We start from the raw sequence: 25,513 nt of genomic DNA on the forward strand, positions 1-25,513 counted from the left end.
GTGCCAAATCCGATGACAGGAGATGGGAGTAATCTTGTCACGCTTCCCTGTTTACAAACTCCTGCTTTGTAACTGCATTCTTTTGCTCCATGATATTCTTACTTCCAGGAGTATGCATCAAGATAGTCTTCACAATGAAGCCCAAACAAATTTTATTTAATATAGGGACACTACAAAAAATATTGTCTGGTTTCCTCTAAAAAGTTCTAACATTTTTTTCTTCAAGGTTTCTCATCATAAGTTTTGGGGTTTTTTTCTCTCGATGTGTGTCTGTAAGCCTCTAAATGATAATGGAAGAAAAATTACCAAGTTTTTACTGAGCAGGAAATTTTGAGCCACTTAAATTAAAATGATGAGGAAGAAATATACATTAATTATCTCAGACTGCAATATGTTTTCATTGTGTAAGCAAAAAAATATTTAATACCTCAGAAGCAAAATGCTTTGGTTTGGACTAGAGAGATAATTTAAAATTCATGTGGGGGACAGCTAGATGAAAGATCAGAATTTAGTATATTCACTGAGCAAGAATGATGAGATGAAAAAGTAGACAAAGAAGACTATGTTCATGTTCGCTCTGTGCCACAAACCATGACCTCTTCCACAGTCACAAGGACCTATTTTCAATTTCAAGTCGATAGCTATAAATGTTAGTAATTGCCTTTACCTCCTTCTCTGTAGCTTAGCTTCTTGCCCCATTACCAAAACCATTTAGTTCCTCAGTAATTCATTTTCTACATAATCTCCTTTCATGTCCCATGTTTCCTCCATTGTGTTTCACCTTGGGCAGTACATCATGTAAATAAAGCCTATATCCATAATCGCTTTACAATTCAGCTTAAGAGAATTCGCTCTTGAAATCTCCATTCTGACCGGTGTCCATTATAGTGATCTTTTTAGTCCTCATTAGATGGGAAAAGTGGACGAATATTTTAAAAACTATTTCAACATCGGTGATGTAACCTTGAGTATCTTTTCAAAGCTTTCAGATGCATTTAAAGGATGAGTACAGAGCAAGTGAAGGCATCTGAGAAAGAAGCTCATTATACAGTATTTTGATTAAAAAAATTTCTGCATTTAAAATAATTAAATTTATTGTAGGACAGACACTGATTACAGGGACAAAAACATCCAAGAAGTTGAATTCAAGTTTGGTTTTTTTGGTTTTTTTTAATTATAACTAGAGATTAATAAGAGTAATAGCCTGAAAAATGTGTATACTGGTATTTAAGGCAGAAAATATTGAGTTCTGTACTCTTTCAAAATGAGCAAGAAACTCCTAGATTTTCAGTCTGCAGTGTGATTATCTCAAAAAAGCAAAAGCAAGTGATCAAATATTTGTGTAAAAGGCAGTACTTTTAGTTCTGTTTAGCATTTACTGTAATCACAAGGTGTATATTTTCCTTTTTTAAACCAAGTATGAATTTGAGTTTTAGATGCCATCAAGCTCTTGCTCGTGAAATAAAAATTAGATATTTCCCTTCTACTTCTCTGAAAGCCAAATGCCTGTGAAAGCTTTTGACACTCTCATGTCATCTCACATTTGTTTGATGTGGTTATGGGTGATTTTACATCCTTGGTCTTAAATTTCATTTTATAACAAATGTGAAGCCCTGCTTCATTGCAGTTTTAGTTGCTGAACTGCTCTCTGTGCTTTACTAGATAAGGGTAAAAGTCTTACATAACATACTATTCACATTTTTTCCAGGCACTTAGAGGCAGTTAAGGACTTAGGAAGTTGGTTCCTTCAATGTCTTTTATTGCAGAAAAAAAAATTAAAATAATACTTGCCATCTAGCCTAGAAAAAACCATTAATGTTTTTGTCCTCCCCTTTGTTTTTCTTTTCTCCTCAAGCTTCATTCTGACTTGGACAAGGGAGTCGGCACTGTTAAATATACCCTTTCAGGAGATGGTGCTGGCACGGTTTTTACCATTGATGAGACCACAGGAGACATTCATGCCATAAGGAGCCTAGATAGAGAAGAAAAACCTTTCTACACACTCCGGGCCCAGGCTGTGGATGTTGACACCAAGAAACCACTAGAGCCTGAATCAGAATTCATCATCAAAGTGCAGGACATTAATGATAATGAGCCAAAGTTTCTGGATGGGCCTTATGTTGCCAGTGTCCCAGAAATGTCTCCAGTGGGTGAGTAAGAAGCTGTAAATGCTTGATAACTAATTGCATATTACTTAATTGTTTCAATGTACTTTTCTTGCAAGAAAAGAAAAAGGAAAGAAAGAGAAGGAAGAAATGAAAAACCGACTTTTAAAACTTACTGTTAGAAATGTTTCTAATACTCTGTGCCTAGATATACACAGATTACAGTTTTGTTTTAGCTTTGTTTGCTTATTTAGAGACTTGTTCTCCTGCAATATGAATGTCTGTGATGTTATGTTTCTGACAGTAGCAAGAGTTAAAAAAAAAGATATTCAAGGAAGATATGCGAATAGGGTTCTCCGTAGCACCAAACCTATTATGTCACTTGATGTGGTGCATTCCCCTCTCTTCCTAGTTTACATTTGCTGTTTGCTGTACAAAATTAGATTGCCTGTTTGCTGTAAAGCATCTTGCCATTTAACCGGTTTTGTCTTTGTGGCCCTTAAACTCCTCCAGCACTTGCCTGATCTCCTAATTATGCATTAGGGGGCAATTCTTTATTCAAGTCCTGCTATACTGTGCATGCACAAAGTAACTATTGCCCTTGCCTTGGTCACAATGCAAGAATGAGAGTCTGCAGGAGTGGCTTAAGTTATCAGAAACTTAATGTCCAAGAAAACCTTTAGTGCATCAGATTCTTACATTAAAATTTAAAAAAAAAAGGAGATTGCCTGGGGACATGGTAAGTTTTCAAAAACCTAGTGTACAGGGGACAGAGTAATTTTCTTTTCAGAGAAAGGTGGACTGCAATAAGGATACTGAAGCAGTGGAATAGGTTTTTGCTTGAAGAATTTTCACAACATAGTAGATATTTGCCAGGAATGACATAAAGAGCATCGATCCTGCTTTGGAGCTGGAGAATATGCTAAATGGGCCCCTTGGGTCTCTTCCTGATGGCTGATTCTGCAGTGGTCCTGAGCAGTGTGTTTGTAACATAAGCGCACTGCTTGCGTCCTGCTGCCAGATGGCATTTTGGGTTTCCCTGCAGGCACCAGAAATTAATTTGTTCTGGGCTGGGAGTCCTTTAACTTCCCAGTGCTAGTTCCAGCTTATTGCCCTTCTCTCTCCTAAACTGTCTTTTCCCAGTACTTCACAAGCCAGTACCAGTCATTTAATACTCCCGGTAGCTATTAACAGTTTTGGAAGTTTTCTGAGTTTGAAGTGGCAGAGGGATACTATTCTCCTCCAGCTATGCACCTCAGATGTTGATGTTTTTAAAGTCAGTCTGGGAGGTGACTGGCTATCCACGCAAGTTGCTACATAGAATTAATGAGGTAGTATTTAAAATTTTGTGATAAGGAGTAGCAGAATGTGATAGAATATGATAAAATTTGATGTGAGTAAACATGTAGAGATGATCATGTTGATCTTATAGAAGTGTAGAGAACAACTCACTATAGTCACCCACAGGGGTTTGTCTGTAGATTCACAATATATGTGGTCTGTTGTTTCCCCTAATGAGATGCATAATAATATTACTTAGAGTTGTATTATTTAGAGATGAAAACCATTTGTTATATTTTGACACCTGTGTCTGTGGCAAATTCAGAATAAAATTTCTCACCAGTGAATGTATGGTTGGTTGTGAAATTGCTTTTAAAACCTGATCAGAAAGAAGAAATGAAAATGAGTGATGCTGTTTGTATAGCAGAATACAGTGCCTGCATTTATTCTCTTACTCTGTTGCTCTCTCCCATCTTCCTTTGTTATTTCCTTAAATATGTGTGTGCAGCAGAAGATTAAATGCTAACAGAGCTTTTACTTCGTATGAAACACTCTTCAAGGTGTGTCATACATTGTTGCTTTTACATGGATAAGGAGTTGCATGACTAAATGAGATAACAACAGAGCATGTTGTGTCATGCATACAGCATTTAAAAGAAATGCTTTTCAATTTATTCTCCTTTAGAAAAAAAGTAGTAGATACCATGGCAGAAATGGATCTTCTTGGTCTTTTCTTTATTCAGTCACATTCACTCTATCTAGAAGATTTATTCATAATGATGCCTTTTCCTGGTCTTAAAATCAAGACTCAAACACATTTAGAAGGGGAAAAGGGATTTTACCTTGGTATTTATTTTAAGGATCCTTAGGTGCACATGTCCAGGTCGAATGCACCAAAATGCACACCGCAATGCCCACCCCCAAAAAGATCGGGTATAACACTATAGGTTTTACTAATTAGCATATCTATCAAAGATTCCCCAATGAGAGACTTGAGTGAACCCCCCTCCCCAAGGAACCTTCCCCTGGATGGTTCTATCTTAGTTTACAGAATGTGTTCTGGAGAGGACTTTGGGGTCTGGGGCACACTGATCCCTAGCTATGAAGCTTCTAAAATGTTTAGTCTCTTAGCTGAACAAACAAGTCCAAGAATGTAGGCAAAAAGCACTAAGAATACAGAAATTGTAAAAAGGTATAACGGGGGTATAAAAGAAAAGACAAAAATTATCATGGCATCAATAAGAGTTGCTATTTTCCTCTGAAAAAAATAAAAGATGGATGAAAATTGATCAGAAAATGCAAGGCAAGGAAAGAGTTTCCTTAATGGAGGCCTAAACTTCAATTAGTGGTTACTAAAGCAGATAACAATTTTTGCTGTTAGGTTGTCTTGCAGCAAAAATATCCAGAAATGCCTTGTCCTCTGTGTCAGGAGGTTGTGCCTTCTCTGATGTAGATCTTGCCGCTCTCTTGTTCTCTCTTATCTATGTTTTTCCTTCCTTATGCAAGTCAAGATTTCTCAGAGGATCTAAAACTACTCCTTTCTATCATCAGTACCATTTAGTTGCACCTATAGAGATGCTTAGGCCTACCAGTGCCTGAGGCTGACATTGAAAATCACTTTGATTTTTCAGCTGGTGCAGCATATGGTTGTCTTGGCTTAGGGAAAAACCCCAGATAAACTCTTCCTCTCATCTGTTTTTTTTTTTTTTTTTACATTTTCATTTCTAGTTGCCACTTTTTAATTACCAAATGTTCTAAATTTCACTTACTATAGTTTTACAACTGTAATGATTATAAACTGCACTCATGCACATATTTTTGTTGTGTGAAACGCACTGAAACATTACTTTTTTCACACTTACTAGTCTCTTATGTGAGCCGGACAAGCTTTTGTGACCAGTGACTTGCAGTCTTTTATTGTTACATGACATTTGCATGCAAAGGTTTACTCAGTTTGATACTTTATCCCAAGGTTATTGGGATATATATTGGTACCTTTCAGAAATTTTCATGGCTACATGGTTCTCAATTTTGTAATGTCTCTGGACTTCCTACTAATTGTTGTTGCTGAATCTGGGATGGCAGAAATAATGCCATAGCATTCATGTCTGGGTTCAGAGTTGCAGTTACAGTGTTACGATAAAATTGTATATCAACTGATCCTTGGTGATTTTTTACTGGAAAAAGTGCAAAAAAAAAAGAAAATTCATAGCGTCCTCAAGATCTGATTTTCTGCAGAGATATTACTTAGATATACATGTCATAGCCAAGTTTTTCATGGTAGAGTTTCTTAGAACTTGTGCTACTTTCCATGCATATTGTAGGTGGAAATTTACTTTTTTCCTTCAAATTTAAGTTAAGGGCAGATTAAATTTTCTTCTACAGTTTCTGCACTCTAGCATTGGTTTGTTTTTCCTTTTAATCAATACCACTCATTAAAAAAGATAGTGGTACTGAATATCTTGTTGGTTTCTTTCTGAAGAGATAGATTTAGGGCTGCTATTTTTATTTAGCTGTGCCTTCCTTACCAGGAAACAAATTCCTTCATATACTCTTAAGAAAAAATGTTAGAACGATGTTTAGCCACTACAAGCTAGGATGCAAACCTGTTTCATGCCAACGTTTGAATGGCCAGCCAGCCTTGCTCCTTCCATACATGCACTGTAATCTGCTCTTGTATGATGGAGAGGAAAGTCAGTCACACACATAAAGAAGAAAAATCTTCTCTTGGAAGCCCCTTTTGTTACTGCTGTGACATGCAGGCTGCAGTACCCATCTGTGACTTCCAATGTTTCTGAGAGTTTCAAAGTGGGCACAGTTTCCTCAATGTTGTGGAAGGATACCAGTACCTCCAAAGTTGACATTTTATTGCTCACATAATAAACGGGGGTGAGGAATGCTTTATGGTGAAGAATTTATTTTTCAAAGTACAATGATTTGAAATTCCCTGCAGAAAAAACTCAGCAGATGGAGTCAGATTACAATGCAGAGCTAATATTTTAAGAACAGAGATTGCTATGCTGTTATCTTATGCCTAGTAAGAGACTTATAAAAGCTTAAGGGCTGGACTCCCAATGTTGAAGGGTTTTTTGGTTTTGTTTGTTTGTTTTTTTTAATTATTTTTCTGATATTGGATTGGTTTTATCAATATCTTTATTTGAAAATATTTTCTTGATATAACTTCCAAAATGTAGAACGAACCAGAAATGGGGATTTATCTATGAGAACTGAAAAGGGTGCCCTAATATCCCCATTTGTAAGTTTGTATTAGCAAAATATGTTCTCCTTAAGTATAGTTTAATCAACTGTGTTGTTGCTTCTGGCAGTTGTGCCAGCTTCTATTGCAATATAGTTGACATAAGCACGCAAATATAGCTGAGTTTAAACCAAGGTTATCCCCTTATTAAAGCTATCAGTCCAGATGACTGAGAATGGGGACATAGCAGCATTAAGCACACATTCAAGGAAAGATCTTATTATATATTTTTATATATTTCTACATAAAAATGTACACAGAAATGCATTTGCTTTCATAAGCATTTCTTTCACTGAATATGTTGATTTTAACAGCAAATTTATAACTTCTTTTGTCCTAATTGTTTTCTAAGGTTTTTGTATTATTCCTCTATGCTTATACATAGACCAGCTAGGGCTGTACTAAACCCATCAGTTCCATAATATATAGATGCCATATGTTCTTTGCTATGCAAATTCATTTCATACTTGTCCACTACATTAACTCTTTATTGATCAGGGGGGACTCCACAAACTCCAGATCACCGTGGCAGACTAAAATGGTCAATGACAATAGAAAGTTGATATTAGGTTATTTTTACTGTGTTCCTCAGTGGTGCAAAGCAGCTACCTGAAGAGTGTTATAGATTTGCTTCCCATGGTACCATCAGTGTGAAAATAGTCTCTATAAATTTTCTAGCAGCTTTCCTTCTGAAGAGAATACTTAATTGACTTTTATTTAAACATTGGCTTATATTTGAACATTGACAATGGAGCATATATATATCTCCACAAATGGAACATATGTTTAATATATCCATCTATGTAGTTTCATGTGCAAGAATTACAATATGTAGAAAACTAACCTGATGAAGGGGTAGGTAATAACCTGCACTCTGGCTTGGCTCAGCTTAGCACTGTGTGCCTGAGTTTAGCCTGAAGCTTACAGTGAGCAGAGGCTGGGGAAGGAGAGGCTATAAGGCATTGGAGCAAATGCTGAATGGTCCTTCCTTTCATATAGATTCCTAGCTGTTGGCGATATATTTTTAAGGGCTTCCAAAAGCTTACCCAGGCTGCTGCAGAAGATCTTTGGGAATCCATTGAGACCAGAAATACTTTTGAATGGCATTATGCATGCTCATGGACAGATAACTGACAGCATAATCTGTCTGCAGCCAATGTCTGCAACCCCTCCAGCTCCAGCCTGATCTCCATGTTTTTCTCTGGTGTTATCAAGTCGTTAAAGAAAATGATGGGAGTTGGATGTCATATTCAAGATACAAACATCTTGAATATGCTTTATTTTTATCCAATTTTCCTTGTTGAATTACTCCCATTGATCATTTTTGGTTTTTTGTCTGCTGTTGATCATAGAGATTAAAATTTTGGGGGATTTTCCACAGTGATCCCAAGATCAAGAATTAATAGGCAATGGAGCTACAACCCACCTATGTGGAAATACTGATAAGTTACTTTTTCCCATGCCTCTTTGTGTTCCTCCGTGTGAAGTTCCGTATTCTCAGTTTCATGCTATGTTAAGATTCCCCTGCAGCACTTTGCAGTAAAGCTTTCATTTTGTCAAACTGTCACCTGTTCACATATTCTCTTTTACTGGCAACCTATGAGTTCAGATCCAAGAGAGATGCCAGTGGCAACCCCTCTCTCATGTAAAGACAAGCAATTCATTCCTACTGTTTTAGATCTCTTTTTATTTGGATTATTTTAGGAAAAGCTGCGGTGTCTTAAACTTCCTTTTTTCTTCTTTTTTTTTTTTGAAGAGTTTTTGCTTAGAAACTTGCTGAAAGCTTTTCTGAAATTTAGATACTTTTAATCTATGCCAGTAATCTTGAGGTATATACTCACGGATGCACTCAATAGTTTTAATAGGTTTTGTGAAGAGCAACTTCCCTTCACAAAACTGTACTGAATTCGACCTTACAGGGTCATATCCTTATGTCCTCTAATTTGGTACTTTATTACAGTGTACAAATTTTGTCCATCACATGGGTCAGACCTGGTGCTCTGAGTAATTCAGGCCACATTTCAGAAAACTTGTCCCATCACTGTTTTTTCCATACTCTTTCCTGGGGCTATGTCAGTTTACTCACCAAAATTGATATTTCAGTGTTTTCCCACTAAGAATTGCTTTTTTTAATTACAGCTCTTGTCTTTCCAATTCTCTTTTTGTTTTGATTTTGAAAAGATATATCTGCTAACATCAGACTAATATCTACTACATCGGACTAACTTTTATAGCCACTGTATAGAAAAGTGAGTTTTGAGAAAGGAGCAGAAGGAAGGGCAGGTTAGGGCTGCTTAGCCTTTTCTCAAAGAGTGTTTTTACCACGTTGGGAAAATTTGTGCAATGAGGACATTGCACAAAACATAAAACAAAAAAAAAAAGAAAAAACCACAACACTGAGATACTGAGAGAATATTACGAGTAGGCAGTTAAAGCTTTTGAAACAAAAGTGTTTCTTTATGATAGATCACTGGGCAACCTATGCAGCTTCAATTATGGAAGAGGATCCAGAAAAAAATTTAGATCAGAAGGCAGGGAGAAAATAGTGCAGAAAATCAAGACTTTCTTATTTAAAGCATAATGATTATTGTCATACTGTGAGTTTCCTTTCATACACCCTGGCTGTTGGATAAAGTCAGCAAAACTAAGACATTTGACAAATGCTGTCAGGTGGGAGAATCTATGTAAAATGAAACTGTGACAGACAGGACTATACAAACATGTGAACAACAAAATTCTCAGAAAAGCTGAGAAGCTGTTGAAAAAAGATGCTGGATAGCTGTTTTTTTGCTGGCTGTTTTTACAGTCCCAAAATGTCAGTATTAGTGCTGAAACCATTTAAAGCATTTGATTCTTACTTCACGTATATCCAAGCCTACAGTGGATATTCTACAACAACTTCAGCAAGGCTTTTGACAGTGTCTCTCATGAAATCCTCATAGACAAACTCAGGAGATGGGAATTAGATGAGTGGACAGTGAAGTGGATTGAGGGCTGGCTGAATGGCAGATCCCAGAGGGTCGTAATCAGTGGCACAGGTCCTAGTTGGAGGCCTTGTCATTAGTGGTGTCCACCAAGATTAAATACAGGGTCCAGTATTGTTTAACTTCTTCATCAATGACTTGGATGAAGGGGCAGATGCCTTCTCAGCAGGTTCATTAATGGCACAAAGCTGGGAGGAGTGGGAGGAGTGGCCAATACCCCAGAGGGCTGTGTAGCCCTTCAGAGGGACCTCAACAGGTCAGAGATATGGTCAGAGAAGAACTGCCTGAGATTCAACAAAGGCAGGTGCAGGGTCCGGCACCAGGGGAAGAATAACCCCATGCACCAGCACAGCCTGGGGGATGGACTGCTGGAAAGCAGCTCGGCAGAGAAGGACCTGTGAGCCCCGGTGGACAACAAGCTCTCCATGAGCCAACAGTGTGTCCTTGTGGCCAAGAAGACCTAAAGTATCCTGGAGTGCATTAGGAAGGGCACTGCCAGCAGATTGAGGTGCATGATTCTTTTCCTGGGGATGCACAGCTGGAGTGTTGCATCCAGTCCTGGGCTCCGCAGTACAACAGAGACATGGAGATGTTCCAGTGGAGGGTAACGTAGAGGATTGTGGGACTGGAATATCTGTCTTATGAGGAAAGGCTGAGGGAGCTCGGCCTGTTCAGCCTTCAGAAGAGATGACAGAGAAGGGACCTAGTTAATGTTGGTAAGCAGTGTGTAAAGAGGATGTAGTCAGGCTCTTCTTGTAGGGGCCAGGTAGTAGGACAAGAGGCAACAGGCAGAAAGGGATGCTCAGAAAGTTCCACCTGAACATGAGGTGACCGAGCACTGGAACAGATTGCTCAGAGAGGTTCTGGAATCTCCCTCACTGGAGATATTCAAGAATCATCTGGACACAATGCTGTGCAATATGCTCTAGGATAACCCCACTTGAGCAGAGAGGTCCCCTCCAGCCTGTCCCATTCTGTGATTCTCTGTGTGATTGTGTTTAACTGTACGTGGGCAAAGCTGAGAACCCATGTCACAGCAGTTAAAACCACAATGTTTCTATCCACACAGTGACTTTACTGCAGCTCTGTAGCATAAATCAAATAATATATTTTATCACACATGTCTTTTGATGCAATCTAACCTCTTTTAGGTTGCCAAGAAATGCTTTCATTATTAAAATTAAGCTATTGGGTTTGCTCTAAATGGATATGTTGGTAGTTTCAGTGGTGTTGAATATTAGTTCTTTTTGTATATAAGGAGAAGCTTTGTAATTATTGGTCCAGTCTTGCTGTTCACATAAATATCTTAAGGTTCAAGATATATTGCATTAGAGTTGTTGGGATTATGTGTTATATGGTTTTTTTTGTTTTGTTTTTTTTGTTAATTACACAGCTGATGAGGGAAAGAAATTGACATATTTAAGTGTAGTATTGAAAAAATGTAGAAATCGTTGTTATACGGGCACATAATATCTGTAAACATAAAACATGTTGTATTGATAGTTGTTTTAGTAGCCACAGATTAGCTGTAAATGATAAAAATTAACAAGAAGTTGCTTTTTTCTTACCACAAAATGACTCTGAACATTAAATATCTTTTTAGTCAGAGCTGTTCTTTTGGCCACCAAGTGGTTTTAAACGTTAAACATATTTTAAAAGTATTACTGAGTGTCTGTAAACATTAAATATGTTTTATAAAAGCTGCTTTTCAAACTACTGCCTGCGTGGCTATAAATACAATTTTTCTTTACAGTTGCTTTTCAGCCACTGAGTTATTTTTTTCCTATACATTCAGTTCTATTTATAATTTTTTAAGAAGAAATAAGTGCAAGCTTTTGCTGGCACAAGGCAGATCTTCATTTATGACAAGTAATCATGTTCTACCCATCTTCTCATAAAAACACTGCAGGTAATAATAGCAAGCCAAATTTTAAAAGGATTTTAATGGCTATTTTGCATGGAAAGTGAGTGCATATGTATGACTAGTATTCTAGTCACCTGTTTTTGTATTTTACTCTGCAGTAAACCAAAATAATAAAAGCAGGCATGGCTGATATTCTGTACTAAGAAACCTAAGAAGTCTAAGAAATCAGTCACTGATGGATTGTTTGAATCAATCAAGTCATCATCAGCCCTAGAGGAGGGCAAAACAGAATGCAAAATAGTCTCAAGATTACTAAGCGAATGGGAGTCACTAAACCAAATATGATTAAAGGCTTTAATTCTGTGTGCAGAAATAACTCTATGTGGCAAATTAGATGTAATCCTAGGAAGGCCTGGAGTGATAAGAAAAGTATTCATGAGAATCTGGCTTAACAAGAGCTAAGAGAAAAATCACTGATCACAAATATACTGTTAAGGACAAATTATTCTCTGTTTAGAGAATCCCATAAGGCTTAAAGTCTACAGCAAAGACACTGCAGATAAAAATAATACCTTAGGAAAAGAAAATCTACATAAACCAGAGGTCTAAAATTATCTGCAGACTGAGGAACAGCATATACATGAGTATCTTTAAATGGAATGTTAGCCAATTAGTAGGTGTATCTGTCTGCCAACCTTGGATTTAATGAGTCCTAGGTACTTAAAATTTCTCCTTGTTCATAGTAAGGAACTGTGGATGCTAAAAGGCAGGAGCAGAGGAATTTTCCAGCTGCTGAAGCATTTTGTGAAGTTTCCCTGTTTCTCAGCTAAAGCATGAGAAACGGAAAGATGGTTTTGTAAACTATCTGCAGGTGCAGGGCTGTTGTGAGAAGAGAGTGGAATTGGTTTTGGTTCACTGAGAATAATATTTTGAAATGGGTGGTTATACTGCTCAGCCACTTACTGTGGTGGGTGGCTAGTCAAGGGACCAGTCATGTAATTTCTCTTTTGCGAACCATGCTATAAAAAGACGGGTTTTTGCCATTAATGGGTCAGCTTCGACCATCTTCTCTGTTCTGAATTCATGTCATTTCTCGCCATCCCTGGGGACAACAGAGACAAGGAACAGCACAGATAGGCAATCCAGTCCAATATCTGTCCTGTACACTGTAGGTTTTTCCTAACTAATGAACCTTTACAGATCTTGTGGGAACAGGAATCTGACATGACATCCCTCCAGCCTTTGCTCAACAAGGATCCTGATAGAGCTGATTGAAACCTTTCCACAAGAGATACTTTTGCTAAGTTTCTGTACAACTGAAAGGTGCAAACATGTAATTTTCTTAAAACTTTTTATGAAAAACCAGATGGCTGCTTAGTGAGTCATCCCACAGGTTAGGTGGTGACTGGAAAATTACACAGGTGGTTTCTGTATTAGTAAAGGAGCATTCTTTATATCACTCTGACAAGCCAAGCTCTGGCTGGCTTGGAACACATAGGCAAGGCAGTATTCTCTGAAGCTGGGAACCTGATGGGTTTGCCTGTTCCCTGATGTGTCTTCCACATAGTTGATGACAAGACAGGTTGTCACACTTTCTAGACAAGCTAGTCAGCCTGCAAGCTAAACAGGTCATAACTAAGTAGGAGGAAGACCAATGGAAATGAAAGAAACTGTTCTCTTTGCTAAAATCTCAGTGGTGCCAGTATTGTTTTCTGGAGTGCAATTTCATTTTTCTTTTTTTCTGGAATGATGCAGGATGAAGTGAAAATCCAAAACTATCTGAAATATCATAGTAAAGTAAAATTTCACTGTCTAGACATCCTTACTTGCCAGTTATGTCTGAACACCTTTTGTGCAGAAGCCAGCAGTAAATGTGAGATCATTGAGGATTAGAGAGGCAAAGACTGGAAATAGAAGGCGAGTTGACTTCAGGCAGGTGTGAAAGTAAAGAATGACAGCAGAGGAAGAGGAAAATCTTTACAGCCTGTTCAGCTTTCACTGCAAGAGCTACTGGAGAGAAATCAACACCTTTAATACTGCCTTGGACTTGATTTAGGTTGACACCACTAAAGAGACAGCTATTATTTCTGTTAACAAACCTCAGGTCTGTTATTTTACTTTCATAAAAAACTTTAAGGGTGTTAATGTGTAAGCACTCAAGGTATCAGTATTCCTATGGAGCAGTCTTGAGGGAAAAAGGAAACAGCAATCAGTAGCCAAGAGGACCTCCAGCCAAGGATTACCTGACACCATTCTGCACCATGATTGATGGAGAATGTTGTTGCTGGTGCTCTCAGGGGTGTAATTTCAGCTGACCATTCACATCTTGGTACACATTGTTAACAACTGATGGTTTTCACTGGAAATAGTTTTTTGACCGCTAGTCATCCCACTGAGGTTGGCATGGTGTTTTGGGAATAGATATTCTAAATGGTAAAGGATAATATGAATCCTAACAGACAGCCCATTAATATGACAGTCAAGAGGCCTATATCTGGAGATTATGTCTTCAATCATGTCTTTCATCTTCCATCTGTGTTTATTGCTGTTAATACAGCAAGCATCAGTTTTATCATTTGTTTTGATCTAAAGAAGTAGCCCAACTTATCTGAAACATAAGATAATTATGTAGCTAAGATTCCCATTTTGCAGAAACATCACCTTAGAAACCTATCTATCCTCCTGTCTCTGTAAATTTCCAGAACTAGAGCCTGGGAGAAGGTTAAACACACATTTAGGCAGATTATAATGTCACAGCCTATTTGGGACTAAGTTGTATCCAAGTAAAATTTACTGCTTCTCTATCTCTTAAAAAGGATTGTTGTTTGGGTTTGCATACACGGATTTTTCTAATCCCCATTTTGTTAGGACTAGTGGCTGTACGTTGCCTAAATTCATCATATCGTCCTACAAAACTTTTTCTTTTCTGATTTTTAACATTTTTGACTTTTAGTCTGGAGGATAAAAGGTGTGTAGGAACAGACGATTTACACAGCTTTGGTGTAATCCTACCTACTGAATACATTTCTATCATGCCACATCTTTTTGTCTCCTCCCTAAATTAGACAGATTAAATCTTTAAAGTGTTATGTGGAAAACTTTTCATTCTCAATCACTTTCACTGCTTGCTCTGAGCCCCCGTTACTTTTGCTGTCTTTTTAGTAATAAAGCAGCAGTAATCAATATTTTCAACAGCCTTGAGAGAATTCAGATGAGAAAGATGCCTGAAAGGCAGGTTCAAGTTCTCAAGCTTGCAATTTATGGTCTTGCAAGAGATGTTACAGACACAGATGCTCAAATTATCAGCCCTACTTGCTGCTTCTCTGGTTCAGTAGCTCCAAATCCATCCACTTTTTCTTGCTGCTTTCACTCCATATCACCTTATGCCTGAACAAGAACCTAACCCTTTCAGACAGTTTTCAACTGATGTTTGATAGTCCTGGGATTCTTTCATGATTCTTCTTTGTGATTCTGAATGAATCCTTTTTTCACAGGTTTTAAGTCCTAAACCAATATTAATCACTGAGCATAATTCAGTGAGACATAGCGCCTTGTTGTTCAAACGGGGATGATCCTGTGTGCCTTCCAAAGATCATCCAGTTCCTAGTACAGTGGAGGGAGGGTGAAATCTTACCCTAGCTGAGTAGTAAAAATAGCTTTGCTATGATATATTAAAGCACTGGTTTTGATAGTTTTGTTTGCAATACTGGTGAGGGAATAAGGAGGGGAACTCTTAACGTTTGTGGAGAGAGAGGCAGTGAGAGAACAAACATAAACAGCTGGTTTTATTTCACACAACCCAGATTCAGACACTGCTGTACTAGGAATTGCTGCAACATAAAATGTTGGATAATCAGTTCCTACATCAGCTTTTCTTTGTAAGAAATAAGCAAAAGCAAATTCTAAGCTTTTCCTTCTGAAGAAAATCTTACTTAAATGACCCGAAAGGCACCAAGATGTCAGACTGTCTACCTGAATCAAAAGATTGTAGCAAGGCATCCGCTCCTTAAATTCCAAAATCCGTATGAAGCTAGTAATTGAACTGGCAAGTTGTAAAGAAGGAATCCTCTCTTTGGGCCACTGCACAGCAATAAGAGGTCTTTGAATGGCTGATTTAAAGGAAAGATAAGGGATAAGAACTGCACCAGCACATCCTACTGATTTACAGTAGGGTTGAAGTTGTGGCAGTTCAGTAATACCTCTACTGCAATCTGGATGCTTTATATTTTAGCCATCTTTATCGATTTACTTTGGTTAGCACAAGGGGACAGTAACAGTGATGGCAGGACAGATTTTATGGCAGCATAGTGCAAGAGACTTTGGGACACTAACTCACCAGCTACCTTGCAGGAATGTCCTGATGGTTCATTTCACATAATCACAGAACCACAGAATCACCAAGTTGGAAGAGACCTCTAAGATCATCAATATTACAGCTGGTGGTGGGGTCCGAGGCTGCGACCCAGGAAGAGGTGACCGGTCCGGGGAGATGGTCCCGAAAGGAATCGCCTTCCCGAGGTCCGGTGTCTTCCTCTCAGCTGCTGGCAGAGGGGCCCCTGCAGAGGCTGTCAGCTCTTTAGTGATTATCAGCTTGTGGTTTCAGCTCAGCGCTGCAGGGCAGCCTCTAGGCCAAACCAGACCAGAGAGAGAGATGAGAAGGCCCGTGTGGCTGGTTCTGCACGAAGGTAGCTTTATTATGGGTCCCCTCCGGCGAAGGGGGGAACCAGGGACGAGAACTCTCTCACAGGGGCAAATTGGTCTTGCTTTTATAGGGATACAGGGGATCAGCAAGGGGACCAATGGATTACAGAGGGTCTGGGACAGACCAAAGGGTTACAGAACGATCTGCATAGGGTCTCCCAAAGGATTGTGGGTCTACCTTTCCTGCCATGATCCGAAAGTAGTTGCTTTTCCAGGGAGTCCTGCTGGGAGATTGCTCAATCTCTTTATCTCAGCAGACATCCCTCCAGGGCAGTGGCTGGGCATATCCCACACATCAAGTCCAACCCATGCCCTAACACCTCAACTAAACCATGGCACCAAGTGCCACGTTCAATCTTTTTTTAAACACATGCAGGGAAGGTGATTCTACCACCTTCCGGGACAGACAATTCCAGTACTTCACCACTCTTTCTGTGAAAAACTTTTTCCTAATATCCAACCTATATTTCCCTTGGTGCAGCTTGAGGCTGTGTCCTCTTGTTTTGTGAGTTGCTGCCTGGAGAAAGAGACCACCCCCCACCTGACTACAACTACCTTTCAGGAAGTTGTAGAGAGTGATAAGGTCACCTCTGAGTCTCCTTTTCTCCAGGCTAAACAAGCCGATCTCCCTCAGTCATTCCTCATAGGGCTTGTGTTCCAAGCCCCTCACCAGCCTTGTCGCCCTCCTCTGGACGCGCTCAAGCACCTCAACGTCCTTCCTGAACTGAGGGGCCCAGAACTGGACACAGCACTCAAGATGTGGCCTTACCAGTGCCGAGTACAGGGGAAGAATGACCTCCCTGGTCCTGCTGGCCACACTGTTTTTGATACAGGCCAGGATGCTGTTGTCTTTCTTGGCCATCAAGGCACACTGCTGGCTCATGTTCAATCGCCTATCGACCAGCACCCCCAGGTCCCTTTCTGCCTGGGCACTGTCCAGCCACACCGTCCCCAGCCTATAACATTGCAGGGGGTTATTGTGGCCAAAACGCAGGACTCAGCACCTGGACTTATTAAACTTCATCCTATTGGACCCTGGCCATCCCTTCAACCATTACAGGTCTCTCTGCAGAGCTCTCCTACCTTCCAACAGATTGACACATGCTCCCAGCTTAGTGTCATCTGCAAATTTACTAATGAAAGACTCAGTACCCTCATCCATGTCATCAATAAAAATACTGAACAGAACTGGCTCCAGACCCCTGAGGGACACTAGTACTGACTGGTCACCAGCTGGATGCAGCACCGTTCACCACCACTCTCTGTGCCCAGCCATCCAGACAGTTCTTAACCCAGCAAAGAGTGCTCCTGTCCAAGCCATGGGCTACCAGCTTTTCCAGGAGTATGCTGTGGGAGACAGTGTCAAAGCCTTGCTGAAGTCCAAATAGACAACATTTCCAGGGCTGCTGTTGCCCAGACTGCCTATATTAAAGACTACATGAGGCTGCACCTCTCACACTGCAAATGTGTTCCATGATTTGAGTGTTGACTTCCTTGTGAACACAGTGTGCATTACGTCAGTACTGTTCTTATCAACAGTAGAGATTTTAGAATCTTTAGTAAGGTCTTGTTCACAAAACCTTTTAATCAGCACATTGTCAGGCCAGAGTTTTAAAGGTAACTTGACACTGAGAGTTTTACAAGCATCTTGTGGATAATATTTTTCCTTGATATGACTAAGTTTAGGGCATATAAATGGTTTTGAAAACTCTAGTCAGTCTTTAAGACTCCCAAACATCTTTTAATATCTTGAGCTGTACCAGTAAGTTCCTCAAGCTATACTGAGAATCCCTTATCTGTAGACACCTAACTTTTGCTGACTTGCATTATAAATATGAGTCAACATGTCCTTGAAATTTGGACAGGTACTTGGAGCAATGTCTCTGGAGCCCAATCAGATCAGACACAAATCGAATTCAGCACTACTACAGTAAGTGAGGGCATGCCATGCAGGGTTAGACATCCACACACATTTATTTGTCTGATTCAACATGAAGTATCTTAGCACCTCCCTGAAACTATTAAAAAAGTAAGATTCCATGATTTTTTTTCCATGGGTACCTAAAATGTCATCTGTGTCTGCCCCCAATATGCTTGCACATAGAAGCATCTGAACTTTACACTGCTGAGAAGCTAGAAGCCAATTAATGTCCAAGCACTGTCAGAAATCATAAAGTAGATATACCTAATTCTCTTTCACAATCCAGTCAGTGACATTTTCAGAGTTCAGAGTTACATCCCATGAAAAATGTGGCTGGAGGAGAGGTTACATGTTTTTCGTTTTGCAGTGAGGTAGGTAGAAAACTCACACAAGATGCTGCAGATGCAGCTTTAATACTTTCCCTTTTTTGAATACCCCCTCCTTATGTTTTAACCACCAGAGTCTTTGTAGTTTTTTTTCCTTCTCCCTTTTTTTGGCCTGATGAATATTTGATGATCCTACATAAAACAGATCAGCTTCCTCCTTTTTTCAAAAGAGTGATGCTCTTGAGAGAGCATTCACTTAGGAGGTAGGAAATAAGCATTCAACCACCATATTCAACCAAGGAGAGTGACTTAAAATAATCTGTAGTTCATGTATGCACTGAGCAGTCAGCAGGGCAACATCATCTGCTTCTGCATTTTGTCACAATAGTGTTGCTTTAAACGGTTAACACAGAAAAGGGTTCAAAAATGTTATCATCAGTAAATAATTTCTGAGAAAGTAGGTATCTAGGATACACCTTTTCTCATTGGTATTTCTTACAGGCTACAGCACCTTTTCACTAATAAGCTCACTTGTATGGATCTCTTTGTTAGGCATCTAAATAACACCAAAGAGAAAAAAAACTGCATCTGGGCTTACTGCATTTTGCAGTGGGTCTTTTTATGATTCATGCCCTCAGTATTGTTGCATATAAAGGCATCTTGTAACATCACTTCTCTGTTTTATAGGTGTAGTGTTGGAGTTGGTGAAAACTGAGAAGGAATATTCATTTCAGAGGTTGATTCTTAATGCTTATTTGTTACCAGAACTGACAAAACACAGATGGGATGTGTGTGCAAGGGAACTGGGGGAAATTACCTTAAAAAATAGTATGTCTTTTAAAATATGCTTGTGAAGGTGCCAGGGAAAAAGAAAAAAATGTTGATGAATAGAAAAAAATATGTGGTAAAAAGTTAGTAAAGCAGGTAAATAATAGGACAATATTTTAATGCTCATTAAAAAAATATGAGCATGAGTAGTGTGTTGATAACCATGATGTCTGCTTTTATGTATGGGGGAAGGACTGTGCATGGATTATTTAAAATTGAGATCTGACTATATATTTAGTTAGTTAGTTAGTTAGTTAGTTAGTTAGTTTTATTTGGGATTAGGACAAAATCTTGGTCTTTGGACAAAATCAATACCTTGTATTGTATTTTATTCAGAAATTTTAAGGAGAAGACAAGAGTCTTTGAATACTGAATACAAGAAAATTTTAGATAATTGATACATAGGCCTGGATTTGATTTTTAACAGACGTAGATTAATCTCTAAAATGATAAGACAACAAATGTTAAGCAAATATTTTCCTCTGAAATGTAGAACTCTGTTTTTATGAGTTAAGCAGGATATCTAGGCCATATTTAGTCATGCTTAACTTTAGCTCTGGTATTTCATAAATTCAGAATTTTATGAATATCGAGGCTTGCTTATCTCACAGGTTTTAGAATTTATGAATAGACATAAAGATGTTGGGGGATGGCATAGAAAGGAAAATTTCTAGAATGGAATCCTCACGGAAGAAGGGTCAGACTGCACTTCAGCCTGGACAACAGTCAGATACGCTCTGCCTTTACTATTTTAATTATCTTTATTTATTCTGATTTTTTTTTTTTTTTGGCCAGTTGTACCAACTTAAGCATTGCTTTTTATCTGATCTCCAGAGACAAGTGATTTTGATTATCAAAATAGAGAGAGAAATGCAAATTGGGAGGAAAAAATGCCAGAGTACGCTCAGAATAACTCTAATGAGTAAATGATTTAAACTCCTGTCTGGTAAGAATTGTAAGTTCCTACCTTAATCATTTTAACAGTGTGAAGTACAGAGTTAGGCCTTTTTGTATCTCCCTTAACTAGAATTTTCTGTATCCTAGCTGTGCCATACAAATATTGAAATTCTTGTATTTATGCATTTAGGTATGGTCACAATCTATTTGCATGTTGTTCAGGTCTTTTTTTTTGTCTTGTATCTTGTTTAAAGAACATAACACATTGCAATGAAACCGAGGCATTAAAGAAACCCTCAAATAAGATAAAAGGGCTTTAAATTAAAATTATAAAAGAATACTGCACCCTTCCTACAGAGACACTTATAGTATCATTGTCTGATTTTACTCCTTTCTTTCAAAGTTCAGGTATTTTAATTAAAGAAACGTCATTTTTTAACACATTTCTTTATAAAGCTAACAGATTACCAGTGAAATATTTGCAAAGTCTATATACAGCTATAGCTATGTACACCTTGAATCACATCAAGAGAAGGCTATGTTGTAGGGGTGATGGCTCAGAACTGCCAAATAAGAGAAAGTGTTCTCAAAGAAAAATTGTTGTAAGTCCTGTAACAAAGACTTGTCTGTCCATAGTGCAGTGACAGCAGAGGAAGGCAAACAAATGTTTTTTGCTTACATTTTACAGCTGGGAAGTTAGACAGATAAGGAAAGTTTGAGCTTAGATTTTTTCCTTGGAGCTGTCTGATTGCCAGTTATGCCCCAGAATTTTTGATTATTGATAAGGAACAGAAGAACATGATGAAGGAATGACCACGGAGAAAGGAAATGAAACTGTGTACTGTATTACCATATATCCTTCAATTATTTCAGTAATAAATTCCGATTACTTACTTTAAAATAGAATTACTTGATCACACTGGCTTCAGTACCTTTTAAAGGTTTCTTTAAATGAAACGTATGCCAAGTGATGTACTGAGTAGTTATGTTCTTAAAGGTTTTGCTTACAATCAGGCTTTCGTTCATATTTTAGATGAATCCAAGGCTGTGCTTACCCAAGATATTTGGGCCATGGAGTGATGTAATAGCATTCATAAGTGAAAGTCCTGACCTAGCCTGGTATTTGTAATTTTACCCAGGGATAACTCTCCATGAAAAGAGAATAACTTCTACTGCCACTCTTTGATCAGTGTAAGCTTTTGTCAACACTCAAATGACAGGGAAGGGAGGAGGGTAAGCCACCCTGGGTGGCAGGGGGAACTCAGAACACTGAGGAAGAAGCCAAGGGAAGTCCCAGAAAAAGACACCTTGAAGCCCTCCTGCAGGTGAGTTTCAGTGCTGAGCTCCTGCTAAAGGTGCTCAGCAGTCCTCTGACTAAATATCTGGGGAAGTGAGGTGTTCTGAACATACATCTTTTCCATACCAGAATGGGGATACCTCATTGGTGAGGACTCTGGAGATGTGGAGTGACACTATCTCGCAGGCTTTCTGAGTGGTGATTTTCAACACTACCTTTTAAATACTCAAATAATGAGGCAGAAATTCACAATTTTGGGTGCTTTCCTTGAGATAGCCTAGAGTTAATGAACCCCTTTGTTTCTGATATTGTGCACACATCTGTCTTCAGCACATTTCTGCTCCCTCGGGTGTATGTATAGGACCATGCAGCCGTCCTTGGTGACTGGACTAAGTTTCACAGGTCACGCACACTTGTTTTTGTTCATCACACATTGTGCTAGCAAATACTTAATCCCTGTCATAAAGTTTTCTGATAAAAAATAAAAAAATACAGTTTTCACTGTTATAAATATCTTCATTTTTATCATCAGGAACATAAACACCTTTAAAATCTTATCTGTACTGTCTGCTCATCCATATTGTACTCTGTCTTATCCAAACTAGACAAATAAAGTGCCATATTTAATTATTTCTCTAACATGGGGGGAAGAAATGGGGCCCCTGGTGGTTTGATTTTTTTTTTTTTCCATGGATACCTGAACTACACACAGTTAACACTGTATTCCAATTTGCAGAATGCCAAATATTGTACACTGAAAGTGTAGTGGGATTAGTTAATATTTTCCATGAAAATTTTCAGGCTTTTTCATTCAAAAGAAAATCTGACAGAATTTCAGAGTATTAAGGTAAAACAATCTCAGAGTTGTAGAACTGCAACTTCATTTCCACATGCAGAAATAGATAACTCATGCTCTTAGATGAATTTATGTATCTGAGTAACTCAGAGCCTCGTTATTCTCCTCAATGTTTTTTTCCCCTAATCTCCCATCTCCATTTAGGGACTCCCTTCCGACAATGAAGTAGTACTGCAATATGAGGCATGGAGCCTAGCCAGAACTCCCAGGCCCATATTAATTCTGTTTCTTTATTTTGTTTGCTATTTCATGTTTTGTTTTTCCAGTTCCACATGAGACATATGTGTATATTAGCAAATACACTTTTTTTGTTATTTACCTATGGGTGGAAAAAGAATTCCCATTTTCTGAAAAATCTCACCTTATTTTTAGAAGGAAAAGGAATCTTCCAATACAGAGAAGATTGTGAGTCTAACTCTTTTAAAACCAAGAGTACTGCTCCATATAGCGGTATATTCTGAAAATCCAATTGAAAAGGTTATGAAAATCATATCTTTCACTAGGCTGATGAATTCCCATGATCTTCTATTTTTACAGATTCACATCAGTTCTGAATGTTTTTCCATTGTATTTGTAAATTAGTTCTACTTTTCAATAAATATTCAAGCGTTCCTACAGGTCTTATGCCCCAAATCTGCAAAACAGTGCATCATTTAGTCTTAAACTTAATTTCAAGCATATTGAAATACTTCTTTAAAATAGATTTAAAGCATGCAGCTTTTAATTTTAAACTGCTTTTTTGTAATGTGTTCACATGATCCACATTGACTACATGCTCACGAAATGAAGAATACTGAGGAAAATTCTGCTAAGAATTTAAGATAACAGGAAAACTATATAAGAATACCAGTCATTTGCTGAGAGTTTTATCTTAAGACATATTTTCTCATCTGTAGTTTAGTACAGTGGTGACATACAGAATTCAGTGCTGTTCTTTTTTTTTTGGCTAGAGGCCATAGGAAAGACTGATGACCTTTAAAGGTGCTTTTTTTCCAGACACTTGTTGGGTTCTTTTTCTAAGAAGCAGCTTGCTTACATTTGTACTACAGGAAATGGCATGTCACACCTTGGTAATGTACAATATATTTGCCTGTGGCACTGCTCACTTTCATTAAGCAGATCTTTAACTTGTGAGCAGAAATTACATTTTCCTTTCTTGCCCATTTTTCATCTGGGGAACCACACTGGCACAGTATTTTCTTGTTTCACAAGTCTATGCTTTTGTTTTGAAGTACATAGGCTGTTGTCCTGGAGAATTGTCAGGACCTAATCTTATTGGAGCGTCAGAGGTGAAAAACTATTTACCTTTCTTGTAACTTTTTTTAAGTTTTTCTTTTTGTGACATGCAAATAATGAGTTTTGACATACAAGTAGTCTGTACAGCTAACTGCTTTTTCTTAGTTCACTGACCTGAAAGATTAGTACCACCTAAAAAAAATTACTTGTTTTGTAATCAAAAAAGATTGAAGATTTGAAAAGATTGAAAATTTGAAACCCAAATAATTTGACCTTTGTTACTATTATTTCAGAGAAAATCGTGGTAAAAGTGTTTGGCACAAATATAGACAGATCTTTGATTAAAATGAACCTGTTTTTCAGTTATTTTTCTACATCCAAAATTAAAACAGTGTTTAGGATTATGTTCCCAAGGGGAAAATAAACAACATTGAAAAGCCTTGTAAAGACTTCTTAACATATGAAATGTTTATAACTAAAGCTTTCACTGAAGATAAATTATCTTTTGCAGCCTGGCTGTTGCAAACTTCTGTGTAGATTCAATTGGGCACTAAGAAATGGATCCGAGATCAGCTTGGGGACTACATGATACTCTTGTGCATATCAAGATGATTTTAACACTAGAGTTCCCACCATGTCAGTATGCAAGAGGAATGTAATTGCAGATCTTTCAACATAGTTAAAATGTTCATAAATATTGAATGTTTCCAAATTTTTGAGGGTTTTGCATAGATATCTCCCAGTATTTTTCTCCTCTCTCATGTGACAAGTATCAGCATAGGGTTTCTTTTCCTCTAGAAGAGGTTTAACACTGTATCGTTTATTCCATGCACCTTGAGTATTTCAAAAGAACAAGCAGAACCAGGTCATGTTCAGGTCATTCACTATTCCATCTCTCCACCTCCGATCCCAGCTGGCTTAATCCATTCTTGTGCTTGTCATTGGGCTGTTGAGCTCTGATCACCCTGATGACATTGGATGGGTGCACTGCACAGTCAAAGCTGGGGCTTCTGATCTCCAGTTATCCTCAAATTTACTACAGTGGCTTTCACTAATAAACAGTTTTATTAAGCTACTAAGAAGAACTTGATAAATCGTCTTTCTATGCTTGATAACCCCACCGAGCCTTTAAAGACCAGGTGATAATACTGAGGAGCTGCATTAAATTCTAACAGAAGTTAAACTAACCTGAAGAAGAAATATATTATTGTGCCTAAGAATTTAATTTATATTGCCATTTTTGTAGATGAAAACATCATTAATGTTTGCAATCCCATATGGATTTTATTACACTATTCAGATTACCTCTGGGAAAATTATAATCACAAAATGCAAAAGATTTAAGTAAGATCAAGTGAGTGATTCTCTGGTCAAGGGAATGGGAGCTGGACATTTGCAGAGGGCCTTATTCAGCTGTCCACGTGTGCTGTCAGCCCCAAAGGTGAGTATCTAGAGGTGTCTATTCACATCTGGCTCCAGGCACAAGACGGGTAGAGGCCAAAGAGCAAGAGTGTTTGGGAGCTAGACTGTGAAGGGTCTCAGAGTCAGGTAGCTCCCTGAAGCTGTTGTTCCTGCTGCTGTGCAAAGTGTGGGCGATCTGGAGTGAGGACTCTGAGACACACAAGTTAGCCTGAAAGACCCAGGAAAGGACAGGTATTTTGTAAGCAAAACATAACTGAAATAACTCGTGGCTAAGGTATAACCTTTGTGACCCATTATACCTGTTATGGTTTGTGTTTTCAAAAGCATGGCCTTACTTTAACAAGATGGCAGAGCTGATGGTGGCTCTTCTGAGGGCAGTGCAGAAGGGGACCAGAGAGCTCTGTAGCTGGCACTGTGCCCTAAACCATGAGCCAACTCATGCCATGTACCTGGCTGCTCCAAGTGAGTCTCCAACAGAACCCAGATCTTTCTTCTCTGTTGCAAGTTCTACAAAGTGAAGCACTGGGATCAGTGTCAAT

At 38.4% G+C, this 25,513-nt stretch overlaps 1 protein-coding gene across 4 annotated transcripts in view; it reads left to right on the forward strand.

Annotated features, from left to right (window-relative positions):
* CDH12 (cadherin 12) overlaps positions 1-25,513 on the forward strand; it is a 431,901-nt gene that overhangs the window by 304,037 nt on the left and 102,351 nt on the right. For all 4 annotated transcript variants that reach the window (XM_048311278.1, XM_048311300.1, XM_048311309.1 and 1 more), the window contains one exon: positions 1,856-2,150. In XM_048311278.1, coding sequence (XP_048167235.1) covers positions 1,856-2,150 — 295 coding nt within the window. The remainder of the gene's footprint in view (positions 1-1,855; positions 2,151-25,513) is intronic.

The sequence above is a fragment of the Corvus hawaiiensis genome, chromosome 1, assembly GCF_020740725.1.
Source record: "Corvus hawaiiensis isolate bCorHaw1 chromosome 1, bCorHaw1.pri.cur, whole genome shotgun sequence".
NCBI lineage: Eukaryota > Metazoa > Chordata > Aves > Passeriformes > Corvidae > Corvus > Corvus hawaiiensis.